The 27,649-nt window shown below is 43.6% G+C and overlaps 1 protein-coding gene and 1 long non-coding RNA gene across 7 annotated transcripts in view; one reads left to right on the forward strand and one right to left on the reverse strand.

Annotated features, from left to right (window-relative positions):
• Window positions 1-102: 102 nt before the first annotated feature.
• Window positions 103-5,413, reverse strand: LOC115652895. 2 transcript variants are annotated; one of them, XR_004000766.1, is made up of 3 exons: window positions 4,791-5,413; window positions 3,769-3,903; window positions 103-1,563 (listed from the first exon to the last, which is right to left on the reverse strand). It is a non-coding gene; the product is annotated as an uncharacterized LOC115652895 (long non-coding RNA). The 2 variants fall into 2 exon arrangements; XR_004000765.1 differs by lacking the exon at window positions 4,791-5,413 and adding an exon at window positions 4,449-4,462 and having other exon boundaries at window positions 3,769-3,945.
• A 103-nt stretch (window positions 5,414-5,516) lies between these two features.
• CEP135 (centrosomal protein 135) overlaps window positions 5,517-27,649 on the forward strand; it is a 90,401-nt gene continuing 68,268 nt past the window's right edge. For 2 of the 5 annotated variants that reach the window (XM_030565518.1, XM_030565519.1), the window contains exons 1-6: window positions 5,517-5,628; window positions 13,475-13,639; window positions 16,817-17,007; window positions 18,455-18,622; window positions 25,393-25,534; window positions 27,136-27,220. In XM_030565518.1, coding sequence (XP_030421378.1) covers window positions 13,527-13,639; window positions 16,817-17,007; window positions 18,455-18,622; window positions 25,393-25,534; window positions 27,136-27,220 — 699 coding nt within the window. In that variant the 5' untranslated portion in view covers window positions 5,517-5,628; window positions 13,475-13,526. The remainder of the gene's footprint in view (window positions 5,629-13,474; window positions 13,640-16,816; window positions 17,008-18,454; window positions 18,623-25,392; window positions 25,535-27,135; window positions 27,221-27,649) is intronic. The other 3 variants (XM_030565515.1, XM_030565517.1, XM_030565516.1) reach the window with 3 other exon arrangements.

Below are 27,649 nucleotides of genomic sequence, written 5' to 3' on the forward strand. Positions count from 1 at the left end.
TTTCCCTCACCACAGAAACGCGCCTGCCACCCTAAGGGCGCATGGACTGCCCCTGCCGCCCGGGGCAGCAATTCGGCGTGCTGCTTGGGGGCAAAACAACAGGGACTACCACCCCTTGCAGAATGTCGCCCCAAGCACCAGCTTGGAATGCTGGTGCCTGGAGCCGGCCCTGGTCATACATTAAGCAGAAGGTCTGCACTACTACCATAATGACAGCTAAAACTTTTTTTTTAAATGCATGAATTCCAAAATCTTAAGGGTCAAGACTTTCAAAACTACAAGGCTCTCAAGTTCATATTTAGGTACCCAAATGGGAGCTTCTGGGTGGCAGTCACTTTGAAAATAAGGTCATTTGTTTAGGTCCCCAAGTATGGACTTGAAAGCCTAACAATTAGGCACTTATTTCTGAATATTCTTACATTGTTTACACTGTAATGCTACCTTGTCCATATTGCATGTGTGTATTTAATGGTATGTATTAAATACAAACAATAAATCTTCAATAACCTATTCAAAGAAACCATCTGAACAGATCTCCACTTTTGAATTCATGTACTTGCATGCCAACATGGCAGGAACTTCTATTGAAATTTCTGAGCCATTGGTTTCACTAAGAAATTTTTTGTGTTAAAATGTTTCTAACGCACCAATAATTTGCTTTCTGACCACGGTCAGTAAATAAGCTTGCTCAGGATTCTTGATCAAAGATAAATTACACAAGTTTAATATTGCATTTTTAGGATTTTTTGCATTTAATCTGTTTTAAGAAAGGGAAAATCCCATGCTACTATTCAGCTTGCACACTTTACAAGCTGTATAGAATATATGACTGAAGCTTGTATATTTTTTCTGCAGGGTGAATTAGCCTGTACAACAAAGGTGTGCTGTAAACTCTTTAAATCCAGAGCCAAGCAGCAATTTGAATTTATAAGCTCCATCACACTTTGTTCCAAAGTTGGTAAATCTCTTGAGTTTATCATCTATTTCATAAAATGTGTAAATTCTTGTAACCAAATACCTGCCCAGATAACTATATGGTGCAAGGTGGTTTTTGGTACATGATTATATTCTGTTAGGAATGTGGTTGCAATTCAAAATGGAGATTAGAATTTCAAGATGGTGCATATGTTAGGGAGGGTTTGAACTCCATCTTGGTGCCCTTCTTCATGGCATTTTTCCACCAAAACTCTTGTTTCCAGGCAGAACTTGAGGGACTGAGAACTGGCTAGAACTGGTGTGTGCCTGTCAGAGTATGCCTGTGAGTGTGCCTCAGAAAGGCACACCACAGAGAGCATATAAGGAACTGTCAGCGATGACACAGGGGCTGTCCATCATCGAGGCAGCCACGTCCAGGTTTTTTGCACAGCATCGGATCAAGACTTTGGCTACTAACATCTGTCAAGGACTCTGATACTTACCTGATTCCTGTAATCCCCCAAAGGATCTAGTGAAGGCTTGCCGTCAGCTCAAATCTGTTGATCTCCTGCTTCGGCAGTAAGACAGCCAGATCCTCCGATGTTCCAGAGATCCTAAGACGGACCATCCATTGCCAGTGTCCTCCACCTGCAGTTAGAAGAGACAGTAATTATTTTTAGGCATTTTTTAGTTTAGCCAAGGGAGAGTTTAAGGGTCTGGGCTTTATGCCCCCTTACTGGAATCTGCTTATATTATATTTGTAGTGTTCCCCATAGTGAATCTTCCCCCAGTTGTATCTATCCCTTAATAAATCTTCTTTCTGTTTAAGGTTATATCTTTCTATCCTTTATTTCAATGCAACATGGGTGGGAGGCACACAAATTTCTAATTCTCCTAGTTGATAGATGCTGGTAGGAGTCAAACCTGTTGTATATGTCACCTCCTTATTCTACACAGAGATTTGGGGTAACAATGGGCATGCATAGTAATAGAATCCATCCCTTGTTTGAGTGTTAGCTATGCACTTGAATTTTTTTCTGTACACGCTTCGACCTGTATTATCAAACATATTTAATATTTTAAAGCCATATACTGCTAGTGAAAAACCTGTTTCCATACCAAGTTTGAGTTTATTTTTAACTGTCGGTAATTCTTATTTGCAAGGTTGTTGGAGCTATGTTAGCTCCAGGAAATGAGACACACAAGGTATGTGAGGTAATAGCTTTTACTGGATCAAATTCTGTTGATGGAAAAAGACATGCTTTTGAGCTCCACAGAGTTCTTCACATCTGGGAAAAGTCAGTGTGTCACAGCTAAATACAAGGTTGAACCCTGCACTGGAGTACATGTGGGGTTTCATCAAACAACAACAACCCATACTTGATGAGGACTGCATCCTGAAAGATCTTTACTGAACTCCCTCTTCTGGCTTTCAGATAACCCACCAACATTGCCAAGATCATAATCAGAAGCATGCTCCCCACAGACCAGGGCGCACCAAACCAAAGCAGCACCATATTCTGTCATAACACCACATGCAAAACCTTCAGCCATATCTCTGTTGCTGCGATTATCAATACCCCCCACCTCACCTTTCAAGATCCATAGGTCTTACACATTCCTGTCACAACAGGTGGTATATCTCATCCAGTGGATCAAATGCCCCAAAATTTAAGGTTGTTTTTTTTATGAAGTTCACAGGGATGTTGATTCATATGAGAGAGACTATAAGTACAGTAGGATCAGGAAACAATCTGAAGTCCCAAATCAATTGTAGTTACTTTTCTTTAACTCTATTTCACAAACGAATGATAATTTAGCCTAAAACAAAGTCAGACTATGTCTAATAATGTAGTAATTATTTACTGAGTGCTAACAGCATGCTTAATGCTGTACAAAACTGATTATTACATGGTAGGTTTGATTCCATTTTTTATAGGTGAGAGATGATTTGAACAAATGTTGTTGCCAACTACCAGAAGTGAAGTCACAATGCTTGTTTTCAGCTTAAATAACATACGCTGTAAAGTACCAGGGGGTAGCCGTGTTAGTCTGGATCTGTAAAAGCAGCAAAGAATCCTATGGCACTTTATAGACTAACAGACGTTTTGGAGCATGAGCTTTCATGGGTGAATACCCACTTCGTCACATGCATCCGACGAAGTGGGTATTCACCCACAAAAGCTTATGCTCCAAAACGTCTGTTAGTCTATAACGTGCCATGTGCTGTAAAGGCATAAAAAGACTGACCATTACCACAGCACTTCTAAGATTTGTAGTAATAAGAGCAGTGTCAATCTGAGTTGTTAGTTAGTATTGGTTACTATCTTCCTCCTGTGCCAAACAACTGGTTAGTAAGATTTCTAGGGGTCAGAAAATCAGTGTTCAAGGCCTGGTCTACACTATGGGGTTAGGTCGAATTTAGCCACGTTAGGTCAATTTAAAAATGAATGCGTACACACAACCAACCCTGTTCCATCAACCTAAAGGGCTCTTAATCCACTTCCGTATTCCTCCCCAATGAGGGGAGGAGTGCTAAAATCGATTTTGCTGGGTCTAATTTGGGGTAGTGTGGACACAAATCGATGGTATTGGCCTCTGGAAGCTATCCCACAATGCTCCATTGTGACAGCTCTGGACAGCACTTTGAACTCCGATGCACTGGCCAGGTTTACAGGAAAAGCCCTGGGAACTTTTGAATTTCATTTCCTGTTTGGTCAGCGTGGTGAACTCAGCAGCACAGGTGCCCATGCAGTCCTCCCAGAATCGTAGAGTGAAGAATGTTTCTATGCTCCCCCTATCATCTCTGCCCCTGAGGTTATTATAGATTAGAAGGTGAAAAAATGCACTCACGATGACAGGTTTTCCGAGCTCATGCAGTCCTCCTGCATTGATAGGGCACAACTTAATGCATGGAGGCATTCAGTGGCAAGGACCAGGAAAGACTTAAGTGAGCACGAAGAGCAGAAGCAGGACACGACGTTGAGGCTAATGAGGGAGCAAACGGACATGATGAAGTGTCTGTTGGAGCTTCAGGAAAGCCAACAAGAGCACAGACCCCCGCTGCATCCACTGTATAACCGCCTATCCTCTTCCCCATGTTCCATATCGTCATCCAGACAACCAAGAACGCGGGGGGAAGGCTCCGGGAACCCACCTGCTCAACTCCAGGGGATGGGCCCAAGCACCAGAAGGCTGTCATTCAAAAGAGTTTGATTTTTAGCATGGCTACAATAAACAATGTGGCCTTGTCCTTCCCTCCTCCCCCGTCCCACCAGGGCTACCTTGTCTGTTGTTCTTTTTTTTTTAATTAATAAAGAATGAATACATGGTTTTAAAACAATAGTTACTTTATTTCGAAGGGGGAAGGATGGTTGGCTTACAGGGAATTAAAATCAACAAGGGGTGGGTTTGCATCAAGGAGAAACACAACTGTCACCCCAAAGCTGGCCAGTCATGAAACTGGTTTTCAAAGCCACTCTGATGTGTGGCGCGCCTTGTTGTGCTCTTCTAATCCTCCTGGTGTCTGGCACGAAATGATTGTCTGACATTGCTTTCATGGAGGGGCAACTGATGACATGTACCCGAAAGCACCCACAACGTTTTTGTCCCATCAGGCATTGGGAGCTTAACCCAGCATTTCAGTGGGCGGCAGAGACTGTGCAATAGCTACCCACAGTGCACCATTCCATAAGTTGGTGCTAGCCACAATAGTTAGGATGCACTCCACTGACTTAATGCACTTAGTGTAGACATATGCAATCAACTGTATAAAACTGATTTCTAAAAATTGACTTTTAATAAAATCAACCTAATTTTGTAGCGTAGACATACCGTAACTTTTGCAATTTTGTCACAGGCCTTGCAATACTTACTCATCTTGAAGTCCCATCTGTCAGCCATGACCATCTCAGGTTATTTATTAAATAAAAGAGCAGTTTTTGGGCTTGCAGAGAAAATCTTGAAAATGGGACCTCCTTTCAAAGGTTCAAGAACCAGAAGGAAACCAAAAAGCACCAAAGAGTTTCTAATGCTATTATTTTTAGAGGCCTGTGATTTTTAAGCCACGTGGGATTTTGGAATACTTGGGTCCGGCAATACTAGAAACTGGGCAATTCCAGAAGCAGTCCAGAGCCCTGATGTTAGGACAGAGGTTTTTCGCTGTCCTGTAACGGTCCAGCAACCAACTGCCCACCGCCGTGCAGACAGTGTCACTTGGTGGCTGCGAGGCGCCGCTTACACCGGGTGACGCAGACGGACGGTGCCTCCACGGTTAAGACGACTTGCAAAGACAGACTACGCGGGCTGCGCCCTCGCCCTGCTGCCTAATGCGTAGGGGCAGAGGGTTTCTGGGCCGCCCTGGTGGTGAGCCCGCCTGCAGCCCTTTGCGGTCTGCAGGGCCGGGACCCCACCCGCGGTAGGACTACGGGCCAGATCCCGCGATGGCCGCTGACACGAGGGGGCAGACGGACACTCCAGGCAGCTACCGGGAGGAGAGGCTGCTGGGAGCCCGCTCCGCGCGGAGGCTGCTGGGAGTCCCAGTGCCGCTACTGGCTGCTCGCTGTGTGGCAGTTGGTGCGCGACGCGGCGGAGCTCGCGCTTGCCCGGTTGCTGGGGTGACGGAGCGGAAGCGGACCTTCCTCCGCGCGCCATTTTCAAACCGCTAGGTCGGGCCAGCTGCCCGCGCTGAGGCCTGCAGAGCCGGAGTCGCCGGTGAGTGTCCCTCGTCCCCGAGGTTATGGGCGCGGTCGTTAGCAGCCCCCCGCAGCTTCGCTTCCGCCACTTTCCGGGGAAGGAAGGAAGGACCGAGCCCTGCGGGGGGGGGGAGGGTGTTACAGGCTGTTGCTATGGCGACGTTGATGACAGTGATGTCAGGCGCGGGAGGGCCGGGAGCGCCCGGGCCCGGGGATTCCGGTGCCCAGGTCTGGTGAGGGGCGGCCCGGGGCTCCTTGAAGCAGGGACTCGGCATCGCTTAGCGGCAGGGCTGGGCCTGGGCGGGCCTGTGCCCGCCGGGTGTTACCGATCCTCCCGACATCACCCCGGACAGTGATGATGGGGTCCAGTTACCATCATTGCGTCCCCCCTGCCCGCGCCCCTCCCTGAGACGTGTCCGCCCGCCTACCCCAGCCGGCCCCTCCTAGGAGTGACTGTGTCTGTGTCCAGGTCTCCCTTTGACCACCTGCTCCCACTGTGCGGCCTGTTCCCCGATCTGATCTGTGCCTGGCTGCCTGCACCTAGTGTATCTGCGTCCACTGCCACCCGGCCCCTCCCTCCGACCGGCCGCAGATGCAGCCGGCACCTTCCCACCCTGCGGCCTCCCTGTGATCTACCGACATCCCCTACTGACCTCTTCCATATATCCTTCCTGTAACCTTTGCAATCCCATGGCCCCCACCATGTGAGCACACACGTCCTGTGAGCACATACACCTTGACCCATCTCTACAATCTGTGCAAACACCCCGTGCTGACTAGAGGTGGATTAAGATTTATTGGCAAAGAGTCCTGTGACATCTTATAGACTAACAGATGTATTGGAGTATGAGCTTTTGTGGGCGAATACCGGCTTCATCACACGTCCTATAAGGTGCCACAGGACTCTTTGCTGCTTTTACAGATCCAGACTAACATGGTTACCTCCCTGATACTTAAGATTTATTGGGGGCATTGGGCAGAAATAACATTTGCCCACCCTCCCCTTCTCCCCAATCCCGTGAGCCCACGAGCTCTGGAACGGGGTGGGTGGGACATACCCACCCACTTTTTAACATGGGCAACTAGGTGCAGCAATGGCTGCGCTTTGCAGGGAGAGAGCTGATAAGGTGATCAGCTCCCCTGCTGCAAAGCATGGCCCTGTTAGTGGAGCCAGCCTCTTCCTGGTGGGACCCTCACCACAGGGCCCTGCCTCCTGCTCTTCCTCTGCCCCTAAGATGCTAAAAGACCATGCACAGTCAGTCTGTGAAACTGTTTGTCAGAGGATGTTGTGAAGGTCAAGACTATAACAGGGTTCGAAAAAAAACTGGATAAATTCATGGAGGATATGCAATGGCTATTAGCCAGGATGGGCAGGGATGGTGTCCCTAGCCTCTGTTTTCCGGAAGCTGGGAATGGGTGACAGACAATGGATCACTTGATGATAACCTGTTCTGTTCATTCTCTCTGGGGCACCTGGAATTGGCCACTGTCAGAAGACAGGACACTGGGCTAGATGGACCATTGGTCTGATCTAGTAGGGCCGCTTTTATGTTCTTAACCATTCAAGGAGCCTGGACTACTGTGGAGAGCCCCAGACCCTCCACCTGCCCTGGGTGGGCTGGGACCTGCGCTGGGGGCTGCTCTTGGCCCCCTGGTCCTCCACCCAGGACAGGTGGAGGGTCTGGGGTGCCCCAGAGTGGGCTGGGCTTCCTGGGCATCTCTTACCATGCCTGACTCCAGCCTCTGGCTTGGCCAGGGGGTGTGGGGCCTCAGGGGGAAGAGGAGGAGCAGGGACAAGGCCACAGTTCCAGTGCTGGTGGCCCTCTCCCCTTCTACACAGGTTCCTGCACTGCTGGGGCCCCTGGGCATGGGCCCCATGGGCCCATGTGTCAATCTGCCACTGGTGCTGACCCATTTCTGCAATTGGAATCTGCATTTCTATATGTATACTTAGACTTTAAGAAAATCTTTGACAAAGTCGCTCACCAAAAAGAACAGGAGTACTTGTGGCACCTTAGAGACTAACAAATTTATTTCAGCATAAGCTTTTGTGGGCTACAGCTCACTTCTTCGGATGCATAGAATGGAACACACAGACAGGAGATATTTATACATACAGAGAACATGAAAAGGTGTGTCATAAACAGATAAATAAGAGTTAATAGAACAAAAGTATTTCATATCTCTTTTGCCTGTAAAGGGTTAACAAGTTCAGTGAGCCTGGCTGTCACCTGACCAGAGGACCAATCGGGACAGGATACTTTCAAATCTTGAGGGAGGGAAGTTTTTGTGTGTGTTGTTAGGGTTTGGTTGTTGTTCACTCTGGGGCTCAGAGGGACCAGACGTGTAACCAGGTTTCTCTCCAATCTCTCTGATACAGTCTGTTATATGTCCAGAATAGTAAGTACTAGGTATATAAGTATATAAGGTGAGTTAGGCTTATGTTTGTTTTCTTTATTTCCAAATGTGTATTTGGCTGGAAGGAGTTCAAATTTGTATTTTGCTGAAAGGATTTTAATTTGTACTTGTATACTTAGGCTGGGAGGGTATTCCCAGTGTCTATAGCTGAAAGACCCTATAACATATTCCATCTTAAATTTACAAAGATAATTTTTACTGTTTTTTCTTTTTTTAATTAAAAGCTTTTCCTGTTTAAGAACCTGATTGTTTTTTTTATTCTGGTGAGACCCCAGGGGACTGGGTCTGGATCCACCAGGGAATTGGTGGGGAGAAAGGTTAATTTTCTCTCTGTTAGGATTACTTTCTCTCTTACGGAGAGTCTGGGATGGGGAGAGAGAAGGAGGGGGGAAGGTGAATTTTCCTCTCTGTTTTAAAATTCAAGGAGTTTGAATTACAATAATCTTCCAGGGTACCCGGGGAGGGGAAGCCTGGGAGAGGCAACGGTGAGGGAAAGGGTTTACTTTCCTTGTGTTAAGATCCAGAGGGACTGGGTCTTCGGGGTCCCCGGACAAGGTTTTGGGGGGACCAGAGTGTACCAGGCACTGGAATTCCTGGTTGGTGTCAGCGGTACAAGTACTAAGCTGGTAATTGAGCTTAGAGGAATTCATGCTGGTACCCCATCTTTTGGACGCTAAGGTTCAGAGTGGGGAATTATACCATGACAAGGCGGAAGTATGCATACCACCTGGAAGAGTCCAATCAATTGAGATGAGCTATCGTCAGCAGAAGAAAAAAACTCTTTGAAGTGATAATTGAGATGACCCATAGAAGGTATGAGGAAAACATAGGGAAATAGATTCAATTAGTGTAATGACCCAACCCCATTCCCAGTCTCTGTTTAAACCTAAGTTAATTGTATCTAATTTGCATATTAATTCGAGTTCAGCAGTCTCTCTTTGGAGTCTGTTTTTGAAGTTTTTTTTTGTTGCAAAATTGCCACCTTCAAGTCTGTCCCTGAGTGGTTAGAGAGGTTGACGTGTTCTCCCACTGTTTTTTGAATGTTATGATTCCTGATGTCAGATTTGTGTCCATTTATTCTTTTTCATAGAGACTGTCCAATTTGGCCAATGTACATGGCAGAGGGGCATTGCTGGCACATGATGACATATATCACGTTGGTAGATGTGCAAGTGAACGAGCCCCTGATGGCGTGGCTGATCTGATTAGGTCCTATGATGGTGTCACTTAAATAGATATGTGGACAGAGCTGGCATCGGACTTTGTTGCAAGGATAGGTTCCTGGGTTAGTGTTTATGTTGTATGGTGTGCAGTTGCTGGTGAGTATTTGCTTCAGGCTAGGAGACTGTTTGAAAGTGAGGACTAGCCTGTCTCCCAAGATCTGTGAGAGTGAGGGATCATCTTTCAGGATAGATTGTAGATCTTCGATGATGCGCTGGAGAGATTTTAGTTGGGGGCTATAGGTGATGGCTAGTGGCATTCTGTTATTTTCTTTGTTGGGTCTGTCCTGTAATAGGTGGCTTCCGGGTACTCTTCTGGCTCTGTCTATCTGTTTTTTCACTTCAGCAGGTGGGTATTGTAGTTTTAAGAATGCTTGATAGAGATCTTGTAGGCGTTTATCTCTGTCTGAGGACTGGAGCAAATATGGTTGTATCTTAGAGCTTGGCTGTAGACAATGGATCATGTGGTGTGTCCTGGATGGAAGCTGGAGGCATGTAGGTATGTATAGCGGTCAGTGGTTTCCGGTATAGTGTGGTGTTTATGTGACCATCACTTATTAGCACAGTAGTGTCTAGGAAATGGACCGCTTGTATGGATTGGTCTAGGCTGAGGTTGATGGTGGGATGGAAATTGTTAAAATCATAGTGGAATTCCTCGAAGGCTTCTTTTCCATGGGTCCTGATGATGATGATGTCATCAACGTAGCACAAGTAGAGTAGGGGTGTTAGGGGACGAGAGCTAAGGAAGCGTTATTCTAAGTCAGCCATAAAGATGTTGGCATACTGTGGGGCCATGAGGGTACCCATAGCAATGCCGCTGACTTGAAGGTATATATTATCAAAAGCTTATGCTGAAATAAATTTGTTAGTCTCTAAGGTGCCACAAGTACTCCTGTTCTTTTTGAGGATACAGACTAACATGGCTGCTATTCTGAATCCCTCACCAAAGGCTCTTAAGCAGAGTAGGCAGTCATGGGACAAGAGGGAAGGACCTCTCATGGATCAGTAACTGGTTAAAAGATAGGAAATGAAGAATAGGAATAAATGTCCGGTTTTCACAGTGGAGTATGGTAAATATAAGGGTCCCTCCGCGATCTGTACTGGGACCTGTGCTGTTCAACATATTTATAAATGATCTGGAAAAAAAGGATAAACAATAAGTTGTCAAAGTTTGCAGATGACACAAAATTACTCAAAAAAGTTAAATCTAAAGCTGACTGCAAAGAGTTAAAAAGAGATCTTCCTAAACTGGGTGAGAGGAGAACAAATGGCAGATGAAATTCAGTATTGATAAATGCAAAGTAATGAAGATTCAGGCCAGGACATGGTACAAAGATGGTACTGGGTGGTTTTCTGGGTAATCTTCTCTGGACTACAGAGCAGGGCCTTGAATCTATGCTACTATCATTAGAAACCTCTCCATGAGAAGTTTTGATAGTGGACCATGAGATCTTTCTGCCTGGCCTTAGGCATGTGACAGGGATCTTCATTTGTAGCTTCAGTTGTTGTGGACACCTGCTTTTCCACCTTCAAAGCCTTCACCTGTGAATCCTCACAACATCTCCCTTGTTCTGTCGTCTATGTGAAGTTACTAAGGGAGATTGTGAAACATGGATTAAAAAGTGAGCAGATGATGTGAAACTCTACATCACCTGCATACCAGAGGCAAGCAGCACCATTTATCTCCCAGTGAAGCAAGCGTTTGGCTGAGATCAGCAACTGGATGAAGAGTTGCTGGTTGAAGCAAGGTCCTGGAAATAATGAGCATCAGGAGAGGGAAGCATTTGAAATAAATCATCCTCTCTCTATTACTGACAGATTATTGGATATTCAGATGCAGTGAGAAATTCAGAGAGATACTGAGGCTGCAATCTCTCAGATCGGGTGACAATGATTTATACGTTTTTGATCTCCAGTCTGAGTTGCTATAATTTACTAATTATGAAACTAACATTAAAAAACAACAACCTTCAATTGGTACAGAACAGCTGGTCATCTGCTGAAAAACAAAGGCTACCAAGATTACACCATTCCAGTGCTCTGCTTCCTTCATTGGAACCCCCCCCCCCCCATCCCCCGCACTGAGTACCAGGTCAAATTCAAGGTTTTGGTCCATCTTCCAAGTCCTCCATAGGATTGGCCTAAGTTATATAACTTCTTCATCTGATGTGATCATGACATCTAACAGTTATAATCTACTCCTGGGGGAATTCTGTGCCAAAAAAATAAAATTTTTGTGCATAATATTTTAAATTTCTTCAAAATTCTGCATATTTTATTTGTCAAAATAACACACTATTATCTCAAGGAGTCTGCTGGCACCTTAAAGACTAACTGATTTATTTGGGCATAAGCTTTTGTGGGTTTTTTACCCACGAAAGCTTATGCCCAAATAAATCTGATAGTGTCTGGGTGTCAGCTTGGAGGGTTGTTGGGTATGGGTGGGAAGAGTATGGAACAGGTTTTTTGGTGGGAGGCAGAGAGAGATTGCTAGGGAGCTTCCCCCATACAGACCTTGGCTGACCCCGAGCCTCTCCCATTCAGTCAAGTGCATATGTTCCTCCACCCCTACTCAGATACCCATTCCCTCCATCCCCCTGTGTTCCTGCATCCCCCGTCCCCATGTGTCCCTGAACCTCCTGTCCCCATGTGTGTCTGTGCCCCAACTCAGCCATTCCCCTTCCCCCATGTAGCCCTGCACACCCTCTTGTGTCCCTGCACCACCTCAGCCAGCCTCCTCCCCTCATCCCTAGGTGTCCCTCCACACCTCCCCCCTGTCCTTATGTGTCTCTTTTCTCTCACTCGTGGCCTTGCACTCCCTCCCTCATCCCCATGTGGCTCTGCACTTCCCTCCCCACTGTGGCCCTGTGCCTCCACTCCCATTCAGCCCCTGCTCCAGTCTCTCCTCCCCCACTAGCCCTTATGAGCCTTCTGACACCGCCCCACCCCCACCAGCAGCTCCCCACTGTCTGTCTCCTGGCCGGACAGGTGCTGTGAAGAAGACACTGAAGGCTCTCTCTCTTCCCTAGCTGGCTGGGAGTGGCTGCTCTGTGCTAGTGCCACAGCGTCCTCTGTTGAGCAAAAGGCAGAAGTGCATCAACTTTTCAGCAGAATCTATTTTCTGCAAAAATAAAAATATGCATGGCACATTAATTATGTGCATGCACAGTGGCGCAGAATTCCCCCAGGAGTAATAATCCACTGAAACTGTCAACCTTGAGTGAAATTTGTATGTGAAGGAAACAAAATCTTTTTGAGAACTGATCCATGGATCTCACTCCTGGTGGAGATCAAGAGGACCACAAAATTCAGAGGTGATGCGGGGACACAAGGGAAGGGGGGTGCAGGACTACATGGGGGAAGGGAAATGGCAGAGTTGGGGCACAGAGACACATGGGGACAGGAGGTTCAGAATCCACTTTGATTTAGTCTTCGCATAAAAATATTTCCCTGAAGTCTGGTTCTTGCTGATGGGAGGGAAAAGAGAAAGAGAGAGATGATTTTGTATATACCTCATGTGAGGAGCTCAAACAGGTGTAGTATAAAAATCTAGGTAAATAATTTCTTTATAATAAAACTCATTGTAAGTGGACAGTATCTTTTAATAAAGGCTTTTAGTTACACAACGTTTCGAGAACTGTATATACTCAATCATAAGCCGGTTTGTTTATAAGCTGACCCCCGCAAGAGGCATAAGTAAAAATGGAAATTTTTTGTGACCCATTCATAATGACCCCCTATAATTCAGGGGTCAGCAGACTTTGGCTCCCAGCCCATCAGGATAAGCCGCTGGGAGGCCGAGACAGTTTGTTTACTTTGAGCGTCTGCAGGCATGGAGGTAAACCTAAGTAAACAAAGTGTCCCGGCCTGCCAGGTGTAGCTGCTTCAGAGGCTGGGGGGAGAGCAGCATGGCCAGAAGTGGAGAGAACCTGGCCCTGCCTCTTCCCTTCTGGCTCTGCTGCCTCTCCTTGCCCCCTTTGTTGGGGGGGAGGCACTTCTTCCTCTCTGTACCGTTCATAAGCTGACCTCCTTCTCTGATGCTTCCCTTTTTTACAAAAAAAAATTCAGCTTATGAACAAGTATATATGGTATATAGAAATCTATATTTCATATACAAAAATACTATTTATTTATTTATTTTATTTAACCAGAAAGGATTGTTTTTACTTATTCATGTTGTACAGCGGGAAGAAAGAAACTCTGTATATATTCTATAATCTTTTTCAGATCACCTTATTTTTGCTGGGAGCGATAAAATCACATTTGAAGCATATTCACAATGAGCACGGCTGCAGAGCGAAAGTTCATTAACCTCAGGAAGAGGCTAGATCAGCTGGGCTATCGACAACCCTTGGGAGTGGAGAGCTTGCCTCTGGTGGAAAAACTTTTTAGGTATCCAAACAAAAGGGAAATCTTTAAAAAGAACATTAGTCATAGCAGTGCATGCTACTTGACTATAAAACTAGTGGAGAACTTATTCTTCTTAAAAATTGCTTTAAAAACAAAAAAAACAAATTTTTCTGTTGAAATAGGGTGAAATGAGAAATTGTTTAAAGTGAACATTTAAAATTTTATGAGATTTTATTGGAATAGTTTCTAAGTATTGACAAGTTAAGAAAATCCTAGTATCCAACTCCTGGGACAACTGAGTATTTACTGGTCTCTATAAAGGCTGATGATCTTCACTTAAAAATTCAAAATATCTAAACTAAGGCTAAAAATGAAAACTTACCTCCTGACTCTGGTTCTTAATAATCTTATGTGGGTAGAGTGTAAATATATCTGTGTCCACATTTACTGAAATGTGTAATGGGATGCAACTGGTTGCATAAAGCTGTCATAAACAGATAGCTAAGGGTTAATGTCTCTTTCACCTGAAGCACCTGACCAGAGGACCAATCAGGAAACCGGATTTTTTCAACTCTGGGTGGAGGGAAGTTTGTGTCTGGGTCTTTGTCTGTCTGCCTGCTTTCTCTGAGCTTTGGAGAAGTAGTTTCTGCTTTCTAATCTTCTGTTTCTAAGTGTAAGGACAAAGATATCAGATAGTAAGTTATATGGTTTCTTTTCTTTGGTATTTGCATGAATATAAGTGCTGGAGTGCTTTGATTTGTATTCTTTTTGAATAAGGCTGTTTATTCATATTTCTTTTAAGCAATTAACCCTGTATTTGTCATCTTAATACTGAGAGACCATTTGTATGTATTTTTCTTTCTTTTTTATATAAAGCTTTCTTTTTAAAACCTGTTAAAGTTTTCTTTACTGGGAAATTTCAGGGAAATTGAGTCTGTACTCACCAGGGAATTGGTGGGAGGAAGAAATCAGGGGGAGATCTGTGTGTGTTGGATTTGCTAGCCTGATTTTGCATTCCCTCTGGGGGAATAGGAAAGTTCTTTTTGTTTCCAGGATTGGGAACAGAGAGGGGGAGTCACTCTGTGTAGTTTCACAGAGCTTGTGTCTGTGTATCTCTCCAGGAGCACCTGGGGGGGGGGGAAGGGAAAAAGGATTATTTCCCTTTGTTGTGAGACTCAAGGGATTTGGGTCTTGGGGGTCCCCAGGGAAGGTTTTTCAGGGGGACCAGAGTGCCCCAAAACACTCTAATTTTTTGGGTGGTGGCAGCAAGTACCAGGTCCAAGCTGGTAACTAAGCTTGGAGGTTTTCATGCTAACTCCCATATTTTGGACGCTAAGGTCCAAATCTGGGACTAGAGTTATGACAAAAGCAGAAAATGAATGTAGCTAAGTAGTATGTCTGAAGGACAACTTATTCACTCTTCAGGTGTTTGATGGCTTTAATGCCAGTAGGCACACAGGAATTGCCATACTGGATCAGAACAGAGGTCCAGCTAGTCCAGTATCCTGTCTCGGATAGTGGCCAGCACCAGATGCTTTGGAGGATGGTGTAAGAACCCCACAATCAGCCAATGTGAAGTAATCTGCCCCATACTTAGGTCTCATCCTGAGTACCAGTAGATTGGTTTGAGCCTTCTGAGGTATGAGGTTTAATGTTCCTTTCACAAAATTTGTTACAGTTAATTATGGTAACTAAATATTCTTGAGATACCTATCAATACCAATACCTTTTTGAATCACTTTTAAATACTTGGCCTCAGTGACTTCCTGTGGCCATGACTACCGCAGTTTAATTATATGTTGTTCATCAATTTTGAATTTCCTTTCCTTTAATATAATTGAATGTCCACTTGGTCTTGTGTTATGAGGCAGGGATAACCAAAGCTTTTGATCTGCCTTGTCTATACCATCTATGCTTTTATCATGTCTCTTCTTCTTCATCTCCTTTCTAACGTAAACAATCCCAATCTTTTCACTCTTTCTTTATATGATAGTTTTTCCATGCCCTTAATTATTGTCGTTGCCTTTTTTTGAACACCTCTAGTTCAGAAATGTCCTTTTTGAGAAGGGATGCACACAGTATTCGAGATGAAGCTGCATCAGTGATTTATGTGAAGGCACTATAGTATTTTCTGTAATATTCATCATTGTGTTCTTTATGCATTTTATGCCAGTTCTCATTTTCAGTCTTGGTGGACACACCAATTTGTCCACCCAATATTTTTAAGCTCATGTCATATAACAGCTTATCCTTGAAGAGCAACATAAAACATTTTAATTTTGAAAAACCAAAACTCAAGGCAACTCATTTTGTCTACAATGAGAGCAGATCAACCTCATTTCTGGTTGAATAACCAGGTCCAGGGTGTCCATAGGCAAGATACTTTATAGAAAAAAATGATAATCTAATTGATTATTGAAGATGGAAGCTTTCTTGATAGGATACCATTTTTCATATTGAAAATTTAAGAAGATTTCTATTTAAAACAATAAAACTACTTGTGCTGCTGTGAATTTTTCTTCACAAAGAGAATTCTTTAGGGAAAATTAGGCCTAATTTTATGAATATATTTGTTAATCCCACATTTTTGGTTTATAGACACTTGGTATGTTACAGAAACTAATTACTGGTGGCCTCTGGTGGTTCTGCCAGCATTATTGTGTAACCAGAGAATCCTTTCTGAATATCTAGCAAGTTGTAACCAACAATTCTAGACTAAAGCCAGAAGGAAAAAATCAGCTGCGTTTATGTCTATTGCATTATACTGCATTAATATTTTGAAGTTTGCACTGAATTATCATCAAATCTTTATAGTGAAAATTCTGACTTTATATAGCTATGTTTTGTAATGTACCTGTGTATGAGAGGGAGTCTTAAAATCTCTCTCTAGTAGATTAAACAAGTACACCTCTACCTCTATATAATGCTGTCCTTGGGAGCCAAAAAATCTTACCGCGTTATAGGTGAAACCGTGTTATATTGAACTTCCTTTGAGCCACCAGAGTGTGCAGCCTCGCCTCTCTGGAGCACTGGTTTACCACGTTATAACATGAATTTGGATATATTGGGTGGCATTATATCGAGGTAGCAGTGTAATTTTAAAATGGTTTCAAACAACATGACTGCCTTTTTAATGACAAAATAACTATTTGGGATTATAACTTTCAATTTGGTAGGATTCTTACCTGAATTTAACTGTCTGCTGTCTTTTGATTTCAGTGACCTTGTCCATACAACAGAGAGCCTGCGCAGTACAAAGTTATCTGCTGGAAAAACTGAAAAAGAATGCAGCAATTTTGATGCTATTCTAGAACCTTATAAAGCAGAGAATGCTAAACTCACCAGGGAAAATAATGAATTACATTTAGAGATATTGAAACTGAAAGAACAATCTGATCGTCATGTTAAAGGTAATATGAAAAATTAAGATACTTTTCAGTCTTTTTGAATATCAAAAATAACTGGATTTTGTTTCAGATTGCACATATGGCCCTGATCCTGCAAATTCTTCTGTATGTTCTTAACTTTAAGCCCATGTGTAGTCCCATTGACTTCAGTGTGTTTACAGACTGGGGCCTAAATGTACAAATGTTTGTTCTATAATCTAAAGGCTGCTGAACTCCAATATTTTAACATACTGATGATGTCAAGTTACATTTTTTTCAGAGATACTTCTCCTACAGTGATACTCAGACTGAGCCTTGGGAGCTGCAAGTGGCTCTTTAATGTGTCTCCTGCAGCTCTTTGCAGCACATGATATTAAAATACTGTGTGATTTTATTAACCAGTCTAAGTTATTAACCAATCAGGATGCTTTTGCTATGTTATTAACTAGTTGTAGAATACTTGGTCAATCATTTTGCTGTTAGAATAATTATATATTAAAAAGAATAGTAAATGAAACAATGAATTCACATTACTGTATCTTTAATATTGACAGAGAAAGCTAAAGCGTCTGTGTTCTGTTTTGTGCAATAGCATCACAATGACAAATGTAATCAGCAAAAGCAGTATTCCAGTATATTTAGCTCTTCTTTTTTCATTACTGTCCTCACTATGAATGAAGAGCCAGTGACAGTTTTCTTTGCTGCACCACCAGCGTAGTCCTGGCTATAAGGACATCTTAACCCTTGCAAAGGAGGAGCAGATCAGTCTATGGGTGATATTCGGATGGCACAGAGCAGTCATAGTAATCGCTTATGCCACTTGCTATTCCTGGCATAGAAGGATAAATAGTTAATGGCTACAAGAAAGAGGATCAGAGGGGTAGCCATGTTAGTCTGTATCCACAAAAACAACGAGGAGTCCACTGGCACCTTAAAGACTAACAGATTTATTTGGGCATAAGCTTTCGTGGATAAAAAACTCACTTCTTCAGAGAATGTGGCCAGGATGTTTCTGAGCCCTTGTGTCTGTTGCAGCCTGGCATAAGTTAGAGCAGCACAACTCAAGAGGAAAAGCCTGCACGGAGCATCACTGAGATCATTGGCAAAGCTGAGCTTTAAGCTGCTTTTGCACATCACCCCTGTGACGTATGCTCTAGAGTCTGACAGAACTACAAGTCACCAGCTCATTCCACTGGAGTCTGTCTATACTGAATAAAAACAACAAGAACAATAATAATAATCTGTAAATAAAACTCAGATGTTACTTACGTGAAGTAAGACTTTAACAGCTGAAAAACGTATTAGTAATAATGAAAGAAAATTTGCATGAACTTTGCAAAAATCTAAAGAAATACATAACAGTATCAGCCCCCGTATAATTGTCATGTTTTTGAAAATGAGGACACGTGACTCCTTTATGCATATTTTTGTACTATTAGAATATGATAGCTATTGTTTTGTTGTTTTCTAGACTTGAAGGCCACATTAAGAAAGGTTGAACATGAGACAGCTGACTTGAAATTTCTGAATAATCAATATATACATAAAATTCGATCATTAGAGCGAGATAACAAAGCCAAGACTGAAAAAATTCAGCAACTTCAGGAGAAGAATCTACAAGCAGTAGTACAAACTCCAGGTACGACCTCTGCATATAAAGCAATCCTAGATAGTCTTACTTTTCCCAAATTGTGGTGGTGATCTACTTTCTAGATAAGGATGAGAAGCTGGGATTATCTTCTTAAACTATCTGCTCTCTGCTCTGCAAGTCTACTTTTCCATATGTTTAAGAAAGATTTGTGTAACATATTGTTATCAAAGAAAGATGAATGGTATGGGCAAAGTTGCCTCTGGAAAATTACATAGTTAGAACACGACCTTAAGGGTATCATGTTAACCAACATAATTTTGACCGTGACTCTGCTACCAATGGCTAATCACATTTAACACTGTCAGCTGGTCGTGGGTAAACCTATGTCTCAGTAGTTTGTCTTTTAACATTGTAACAGTTGGTTGTGCTTAATATGATTTGTCCCTGTCTATATTGACTTCACAGTAATGGTCAGCAATGTTACTTAATCTGTTAGAACAGTCTGAGGGCTGCTGTCCTGTTAGAGCCACAAAGGGCTGTAAACTTAGTTCAAAATCAGAGTAATATAGTGGCTTCTAAATGCTAGCCTCCTTGTTTTTAGTAATCATGCCTCTCCCCTGCCTTTCACTGGTATGCTGATAGCAAGAAGGGCATGTGGAACATGAGAACCTACTTTGGCTGTACAGCTTCAGGATCATCATTCTTGCATCTGGTTTATCCTCTCTGAGCCACTTACTTGGCTTTTGCAGCTGACATCAGTTTTCGACCCCAGTACTAAACAATCATACTGCACCAAGGATCTAGCTCTCTGGGAACTCAAAGAACTTAAAGTAGTCTCTTTCTGCAGGTCTCTCTGATAAAGGAGCATGTGCTAGTGTTTTATTTCACTTGTTAGGGTAACTTCTCTCTCACTTCCTTTCCCACACTCTTTCAAATGGGGAAGTGTTCGTGGGGAACTGCAACATTTAAGGTTTTATTTCTGAGTTCTTTTGGTTACCCATCCACTATTGGCATCTGAGAGAAATCCATGTACAATTTAGCTAAAATTAAGCTGTCTTCTACTCTTTTTCACCTCCATGCATTCATGCTCCTCCCTTGGGATTTTTGTTGTTTGATGACCCACTGTACTCTTCTTTTATGTCTGTGGCTTTACTCCTTTCTTTCCCCTCTCATTTTCCCCCTCAAGAGTCTTCTGCAGTTACCCCTATTCCATGCACAAAGATCATACATCATATTTAATCTTCTGGTTAGTAGAACTAGTAGTTACTGCCTCTGATATTTTTTATTAATTATAATACAATATAAAAAAACTGTTGGTACACATGACTCTTTAATTTACAAGCAAATAGCCAAGATTGCTCGAAGCATCTGTAATATAAATTAGATTGATAAAGTAATGAAATTAATGACAGACCATTTGGAGTTATGGGTGGAAGGAAGGGTAAGGAAAGAGGCATAAGTAAACAATGAGGAGCTAAGTTTAGTCACATCAAGTATATCCTAAATGTTGTTTAATTTTTTTAATTCAGTGCTTTGCTGCTAGTAGGACATAGATAAATTGTGGAAATCTCACTTAAAGGAGTGTTTTAAGGAGAGACAGGTTGTTTACTGAACAGGAGTGACACATCCTTTGGCCAGAGATGGTTGCTAGAGTGACACAAGGAATCCCTTTTGTCAAGTGCTGAGAGTGCTGGAGAAGCAGTAATCCTAACTCATGCTTCCTTAGGGAGATGTGAAAGTTATTTGCAAATGCTGATGCACTACTACTAGGTCACTTTTTCAGCCTCCCTTCTGTTTTATCTCTCTCCACTGTGTTTTGTCTCCTCCTTGCTCTCTGCTATTTGTTCCTCCTCTCTGTTTTTTGCCTTCTACAGCTAATTAATTCCTAATTTAGACTCACTTCTGCATTTCTGAAAAACTTTCCAGTGGCTTTGTAAAGACGTAATGAACGAAGCTGTCAAAATCCAATCAATTCTCTTGATCTTAATTTTGCTGCTGGGGAATTTGCACAGAATTTTCAGGTGTGATTCTCTCGCTCATCTTTCAGAATTACTGGAAGATTCCTTCAATCCTATACTGAACATCTTTTTACTACTGTCATAAACAGATAGTTAAGGGTTAATGTCTCTCTTACCTGTAAAGGGTTAAGAAGCTCAGTAAACCTGGCTGACACCTGACCAGAGGACCAATAGGGGGACAAGATACTTTCAAATCTTGGTGGAGGGAAGTCTTTTTGTTTGTGCTTTTTGTTTTGGGGGTTGTTCGCTCTCGGGACTGAGAGGGATGGGCCATCAATCCAGGCTCTCCAAATCTTTCTGAATCAGTCTCTCATGTTTCAAACTTAAAAGTAATTTAGCCAGGCAAGGCGTGTTAGTCTTATGTTTGTTTTTCTCAACTTCTAAATGTTTCTTTTTGCTGGAAGGATTTTTACCTCTGTTTGCTGTAACTTTGAATCTATGGCTGGGGGGGGGTCCCTCTGGTCCATATGAATCTGAGTACCCTGTAAAGCATTTTCCATCCTGATTTTTACAGAGAATTTTTACCTTTTCTTTCTTTAATTAAAAGCTTTCTTTTTAAGAATCTGATTTTCCTTGTTTTAAGATCCAAGGGGATTGGGTCTGAATTCACCAGGGATTGGTGGGGGGGAAAGGAGGAGGAATGGTTAATTCCTCCTTGTTTTAAAATCCAAGGAGGTTAAATCTGTGTTCACCAGGGAATTGGTGAAGCCTCTCAAGGCAGCTCGGGGGGGAAGGTTGTGGCGGGGGAAAGGGAGTGTGCCAGACACTGAATTTCTGGCTGGTGATAGCGTACCAGATCTAAGCTAGTAATTAAGCTTAGAAGGGTCCATGCAAGTCCCCCACATCTGTACCCTAAAGTTCAGAGTGGGGAAAAATCCTTGACAACTACAGAAACATTATCTTGTAGCTTTGTTTATGGTGGTTTATTTTTCAGCTGTAACATTTTAACACAGCATCATTCAAGGTGTACTTCTGTGGCAATAAGAATTCTATAGCTCTTGTGTAGCTGTAGAAACTTGCACTGGTCTGCAGTTCCATGCTTATATGATAGCTGGTGAATCCCAGGATTCTTGTTGCTCCATAATATTCTGACCATGGAAATTATTCTTTCATACAGGCAATCTTTATTTTTCTCAATGTGACATCCATTAGTGTCAAAGCATGTGTCAAACATATAATTTTGGTATGTTTAGTGTTACAGTGCAGGGCAACTGCACCTGTAGTCTCTCCTCCAGGATCCCTTAAGAGCACCCAGCTTCTCTTAGTTTCTTTTAGGCTTCCAGCTTCTCAGCCATCATGTGTCTTGGATAGAGAGCCATGTCTCTCTCCCTCCTGACAGGGTGTTTTTCCAGGTGGCACAGTTCCCTGCCTACACTGTGGTATTCCCAGAAAGCCCCATCATCTGCACTTTTTGAAGGCTATAAACAGCATAATGACCCACAGTTATAAGTTGCCACACAGCTATTTATAAGCAAGCATGCTTATTGTTAAGGTGAAAACATTATAGAGCAAACATATTAAAAACTATACAAACCTACCCCACCCTGCTTCTTCCCACCCCTGCCCTTTACCTGCCCAGTTCCTCCGCCAAGCACGCTGTGCCCTTGCTCCTCCTCCCTCCCCCACCCCAGTACCTCCTGAGGCCGCGAAACAGCTGATCTATGGTAGATGGGAGACGCTGGGAAGGGGGGGGGAGGCACTGATCTGTGGGGCCCACCCACAGCCTGGAGGTGCTGGGGAGATGGGGAGGTGCTGGTAGGGGGTCTGCCAATGGGTGCTCAGCACCCACCATTTTTTTCACATGGGTGCTCCAGCCCTGGAGCACCCATGGAATCAGCACTTATGCCCTAAGCACCATACATTTTGCCAGCATAAGTGGGAGTGTGCACAGTGCTTTGTTGGTGGGAGAGCTTCTCCCGCCAATACAGCTATAGCCGCTCATTGAAGTGGTTTTACTATGTTGATGGGAGAGGTCCCTCTCGTTGGCATAGAGCAGCCAAGTGAGCAATCTCACAACAACTCAGCTGCATTGGTATAGCTGTGCCGCTGTAAGCTTGCTATTGTAGACATGGTCCTAGATTCAGAACCAGAACAACCAGGAATAGTTCAGTCTTTCCTTTATGCAGTTTGGGCCTTTGATCTTGGCCTCATATAACATATGATCAGCAGACAATTGCTTACTCCTCACAGGAAAACACTCAGTCTTTTGAAGCTACATTAATTGGAGATGAGGAATTTACATTAACCTGTCTCTAGTCATTTCCCAGGAAATCCACTTTTCAGGTTTATCCCAAAAGTCCCTTCTTGTCTGGCATATTGTTCAGTATAGTCCTTTGATCATTCAAGCCTCACATCACATCTCCCTGTAACATTACATTGCAATGTAAGCCTAAGGTTAGTGGGACTCAAGCTAGCTGACCCATGTCAGGGAACCCTGGGCTGGAGCATCTACACTGCATTTTAACTCTAGGTTAAGGATTTTCTGATCCATGTTTAAACCTTGGGCTCTGGCATCCACACAGTACACAGACCCAAGTCAAAGTAAACCTATCCCACAGTGCCTAGTGTCTTCTGCCCCCAGTAGCAACATTCTAGTGCTATGAATGAGTTGTATTGTGGGAAAACTCTACTGCCCTCCCTGTTTCCTAACTGTGGGATTTAGGTGCCCGTAAGGAGTACATGAGTACATACACTGTATAATTAGCTCATTTGGTGACTGTCTCAGTAGAATGATTGCAGTTTTGAGAAGACTTTATACTGAACTACCATCTAATGCAGAGGTGGGAAAACTACGGGTCACGGGCCACATCCGGTCCGTGGGACCCTCCTGCCTGGCCCCTGAGCTCCTGGCCCAGGAGGCTAGCCCCCAGCTCCTCCCCAACCCCCATAGCTCTTCCCCCACCCCCAGAGCCTCAGCTCGCCCTGCCGCCAGCACAATGCTCTGGGCAGCGGGGCTGTGAGCTCCTGGGGTAGTGCCACTGCAGAGCCCAGCCTGATCCGGTGCTGTGTGCTGCACGGTGCATGTCTGTAGTGCTGCCAGCCACCAGTGCTCCAGGCAGCGCGGTAAGGGGGCAGGGAGCTGGGAGGTTGGACAGAGGGCAGGGGAGTTCGGGAAGGGCGGTCAGAGGGCAGGGAATGGGTGGTTGAATGGGGGCAAAGGTTCGGGGGGCCAGTCAGGAGGGGGGGGTTGGATGGGGTGGCGGGGGGAAGTTAGGGGCAGTCAGGGGACAGGGAAAAGGGGTGGTTGGATGGGGCTGGAGTCTGGAGGGGCAGTCAGGAAGGAATGGGGTGTTGGAGGGGACAGTCAGAGGCAGGGGTTCTGAGGGCGGTCAGGGGACAGGGAGAGGGCATCAGGGGGTGAGAAGTGGGCGGGGGCAAGGGTGCAGATAGGGGCTGGCCCATGTCCCTCCTCCCCTAACCAGCCCTGCATACAATTTCCAAAACCCAATGCGGCCCCCAGGCCAAAAAGTTTGCCCGTTTCTGATCTAACGTGAGAACTGGGCTCTCCATCTCTAGGGGGAGTTACGCTGGCAGGAAAATACCCATGTGTACCTGTTCTGAGGATAATTAGGACATCAATCTTCAGGCTGTCAAACTATTAAAGTGAAACTTTACAATACTTCATTTTTAAAATGGGATGTTTAATGAAGGTGTTTTTGTTTGTTCTCATTTTGGTTTGAAATTTGACTTTAAATGTAAGTTTCAGAGGAAAAATACACAACCCCACCTAGTGAGCAGTGAAATGCATTCCCCAGGGCTTGGGTGTAGTGTGCTCCAACACTCCGCGGGGATCCCTTATCTTTTTATAAGACCAACTGCTGGAGTCCTGGTTTCAGTCCTTCCCCAAATATAACTCTTATTTCCTTCAACAAAAATATTGCCAGCCTGGGGTCCCAGCCCTGCCCACATAGAGTGGGTACCTACCTTCTCCCTGGTTCTGGCCCATTCTCTTCCTCTTTGTCTCTGCACTGAGCTGAGGGTGGGGGTGAAGGAGCAGGCTGGGGGTTGGGTGCAGGGTCTGGCCAGGAGCTAGAATGAGGGAGGGGGCTCAGGGTTGGAGCAGGAGGTTTGGGTGTGGAGTGCTTACCTGGGAAGCTCCCATTTGGTGCAAGGGGTGCAGGTGGAAATGTGGGGGCGGGTGCAGGAGCTCCCATTTGGTGCTCAGGGAGGGGGGTGGGGATGTGGAGGGTGCAAGAGTCAGGGCATAGGGTGGGGGGGGGGCTGGGTATGTGTGGGGAGTGCAGGAGTCAGGGCAGGGGGTGTGGAGAGTGCAGGAGTTAGGGCAGGGGGTGTGGGGAGGCTGGGTATGTGTGGGGAGTGCAGGAGTCAAGGATGGGGTTGTGGGGGGGGTGCAGGGGTCAGAGCAGAGGCTGGGGGGGCGTGGGCTGGGTACAGCAGCAGCCGGTAGGACCAAGCTTGCTTCTGCCCCCTGCCCCTGCCGGAGAGAGTGGTAGGTGGGGGGTGGAGAAGAGCAGGCTGCGTCAGGCAGCATTTTTAATGGCACGTTGCTGCCTGCCGGGGTCCGGCTCTGCCTGCTGCTGGGACCCCAGCAGGCAGCAGCGTGCCATTAAAAATTGGCTCACGTGCCGTATTTGGCACGCGTGCCACAGGTTGCTGACCCCTGGTGTAGTATTTTATTAAGGATGTTGTCAAGAATGTATGACTTCTATTCATGGGTGCTTCTCTGTGATGAAAGGAGGAACATGCCAGTTCAGAAGCTATTGAATACTTCACTTCAGATGAAAATAGAATATCCTCTTTTACTTCAATTTCAAGTAATAAGCATTTGTGGATTTTTAGGTGGCAGGAAAAGAAACATTCCATTCAGGCGTCAACTCATGCAGATTGATCAACCTGTCCCTCCTTCAGGAGTCAGTGCCTATCCAATTCCTCAGCCAGATGACCCATATGTTGCAGATCTTCTTCAAGTGGCTGATAACAGGTGATTTAAAAAAAATTTTTTTTCCCCGAAATGTTGAAATGTTGGTAATATATATTTGCTGTTGTAACAATGTTTTTCTCATCATTCTTTAATCTTCGACATCATATAGCATTTCATGTCTCATTGTTATGAAGCTTTGGAGCACCAATCACACATTCACTTGATTTGCTACTCTATAGCCCTTCTAGATTTTTTTGCCAAGAAGAACCTGTAAGTACATGGAGATTTATGCATTCATGTATGTCTGTGGTAATGACACCAGAGAAATCAAATGATTTCTCTAGGAAAAGAAATACATATTCTTTAAGAACAGTCTAGTTGTTACGCTGAATATAATTTTTATTGACTGACAGTGCTCTCAATATGGAATAAAGATTACCTTTCTTCATTTTTAATTTCTGTGTATGACATGAGAATGGCAATACTGGATCAGACCAATGGTCCATCTAGACCAGTATCCTGTCTTCCAACAGTGGCCAATGCTAGGTGTTTCAGAGGGAATGAACAGAACAGGTAATCATCAAATGATCCATTCCCCTGTCGCCCATTCCCAGCTTCTGGCAAACAGACGCTAGGGATACTATCCCCGCTTATCTTGACTAATAGCCATTGATGGACCTGTCATACATGAATTTATCTAGTTCTTTTTCGAACCCTGTTATAGTCTTGGCCTTCACAACATCCTCTGCCAAGGAGTTCCACAGGTTGACTGTATGTTGTGTGAAAAAATACTTCCTTTTGTTTGGTTTAAACCTGCTGCCTATTAATTTCATTTGGTGACCTCTAGTTCTTGTGTTATGAGAAGAACTAAATAACACTTCCTTATTTACTTTCTCCACACCAGTCATGATTTTATAGACCTCTATCTTATCCCCCCCTTGTCGTCTCTTTTCCAAGCTGACAAGTCCCAGTTTTATTAATCTCTCCTCATACGGAAGCTATTCGATATCCCCAATCATTTCTGTTGCCCATTTCTGTACCTTTTCCAATTCCAAGATATCTTTTTTGAGATGGGGTGACAAGATCTGCACACCATATTCAAGATGAGGGCGTAGCATGGATTTATATATAGGCTATATGATATTTCTGTCTTCTTATCTGTATAATACTATAAATCTATAACACACTAGCAATGGAGATTTAATAAACAGCTTATTGTCTTAAAGCATTTCCCTTGAGATTCTACTATGGTGCCTTAAATGAATTTTAGTTCAAATACTGTGAAGCCAAGGGCAGTGTTTTGTGGAGAGGATGTTTCATCTTATTATATATTATATATTTTGTGTGTGTGTGTGTCCTTTTCTGGTTGTGTATTAAGAATGTTTGTTGGTCCTGGAAACTTGAACTTGTATGAATTTATCATGCTTGTATCATTTAAAAAAAGCTTTTTCTGATATCTTCCTGATTTTCATACTGATGCCTCTGTACCTATATTACGCATGACCATAACTCTTCTGTTTAGTCCAACGTATCTTTTGCGGGGGCAAGGTGCAAATATTAATAGAAAACTGTTGAAACTCTATATCACTAGAATATGTATATGTTGAATTACTGAATGAAACCAATCTGGACATATGCACTATATTGTAAATATATTTCAGAATTCATGAACTTCAGTTGGAAGTAGCCGAATTGCAGGAAAAGCTGGAGATATCTGAACGTGGGGTGAAAAATTATAGCAAACAGGTAGAATAAACACTTCAAGGTTTTGTTTGTTTATTTGTTTGTTTTGCCACAGTAACACTGAGAATAGTCTATGTATAATTTTGTATTTTTACATTACTGGAAAAGCATTAAGCATCAAATATGGTCAGAATGCGTTCCTAAATTAGTAATATTATTCAACCTCCATTCTGTAATGTTTTGTTTTTACACTTCTGGATGAAATTGCTAATGCAAAGATGTTTTCTTAAAAGATGTTTTCCTACTGTTTATGTTCTGTTTGGATCAATGATTCCATTAAATAACATATTTAATGGCCTTTAAATTGAGGTTTTCATGTATATATAAAACCACAAATCATTCCAGAATCACTTTGATGTACAAATATGCACTTTAAGGATAATTTTTTTGTTAAGTTTGGACTACATCTATTTGAAAATGATTTTTAAAAAA

Source organism: Gopherus evgoodei, chromosome 5, assembly GCF_007399415.2.
Source record: "Gopherus evgoodei ecotype Sinaloan lineage chromosome 5, rGopEvg1_v1.p, whole genome shotgun sequence".
Lineage (NCBI taxonomy): Eukaryota > Metazoa > Chordata > Testudines > Testudinidae > Gopherus > Gopherus evgoodei.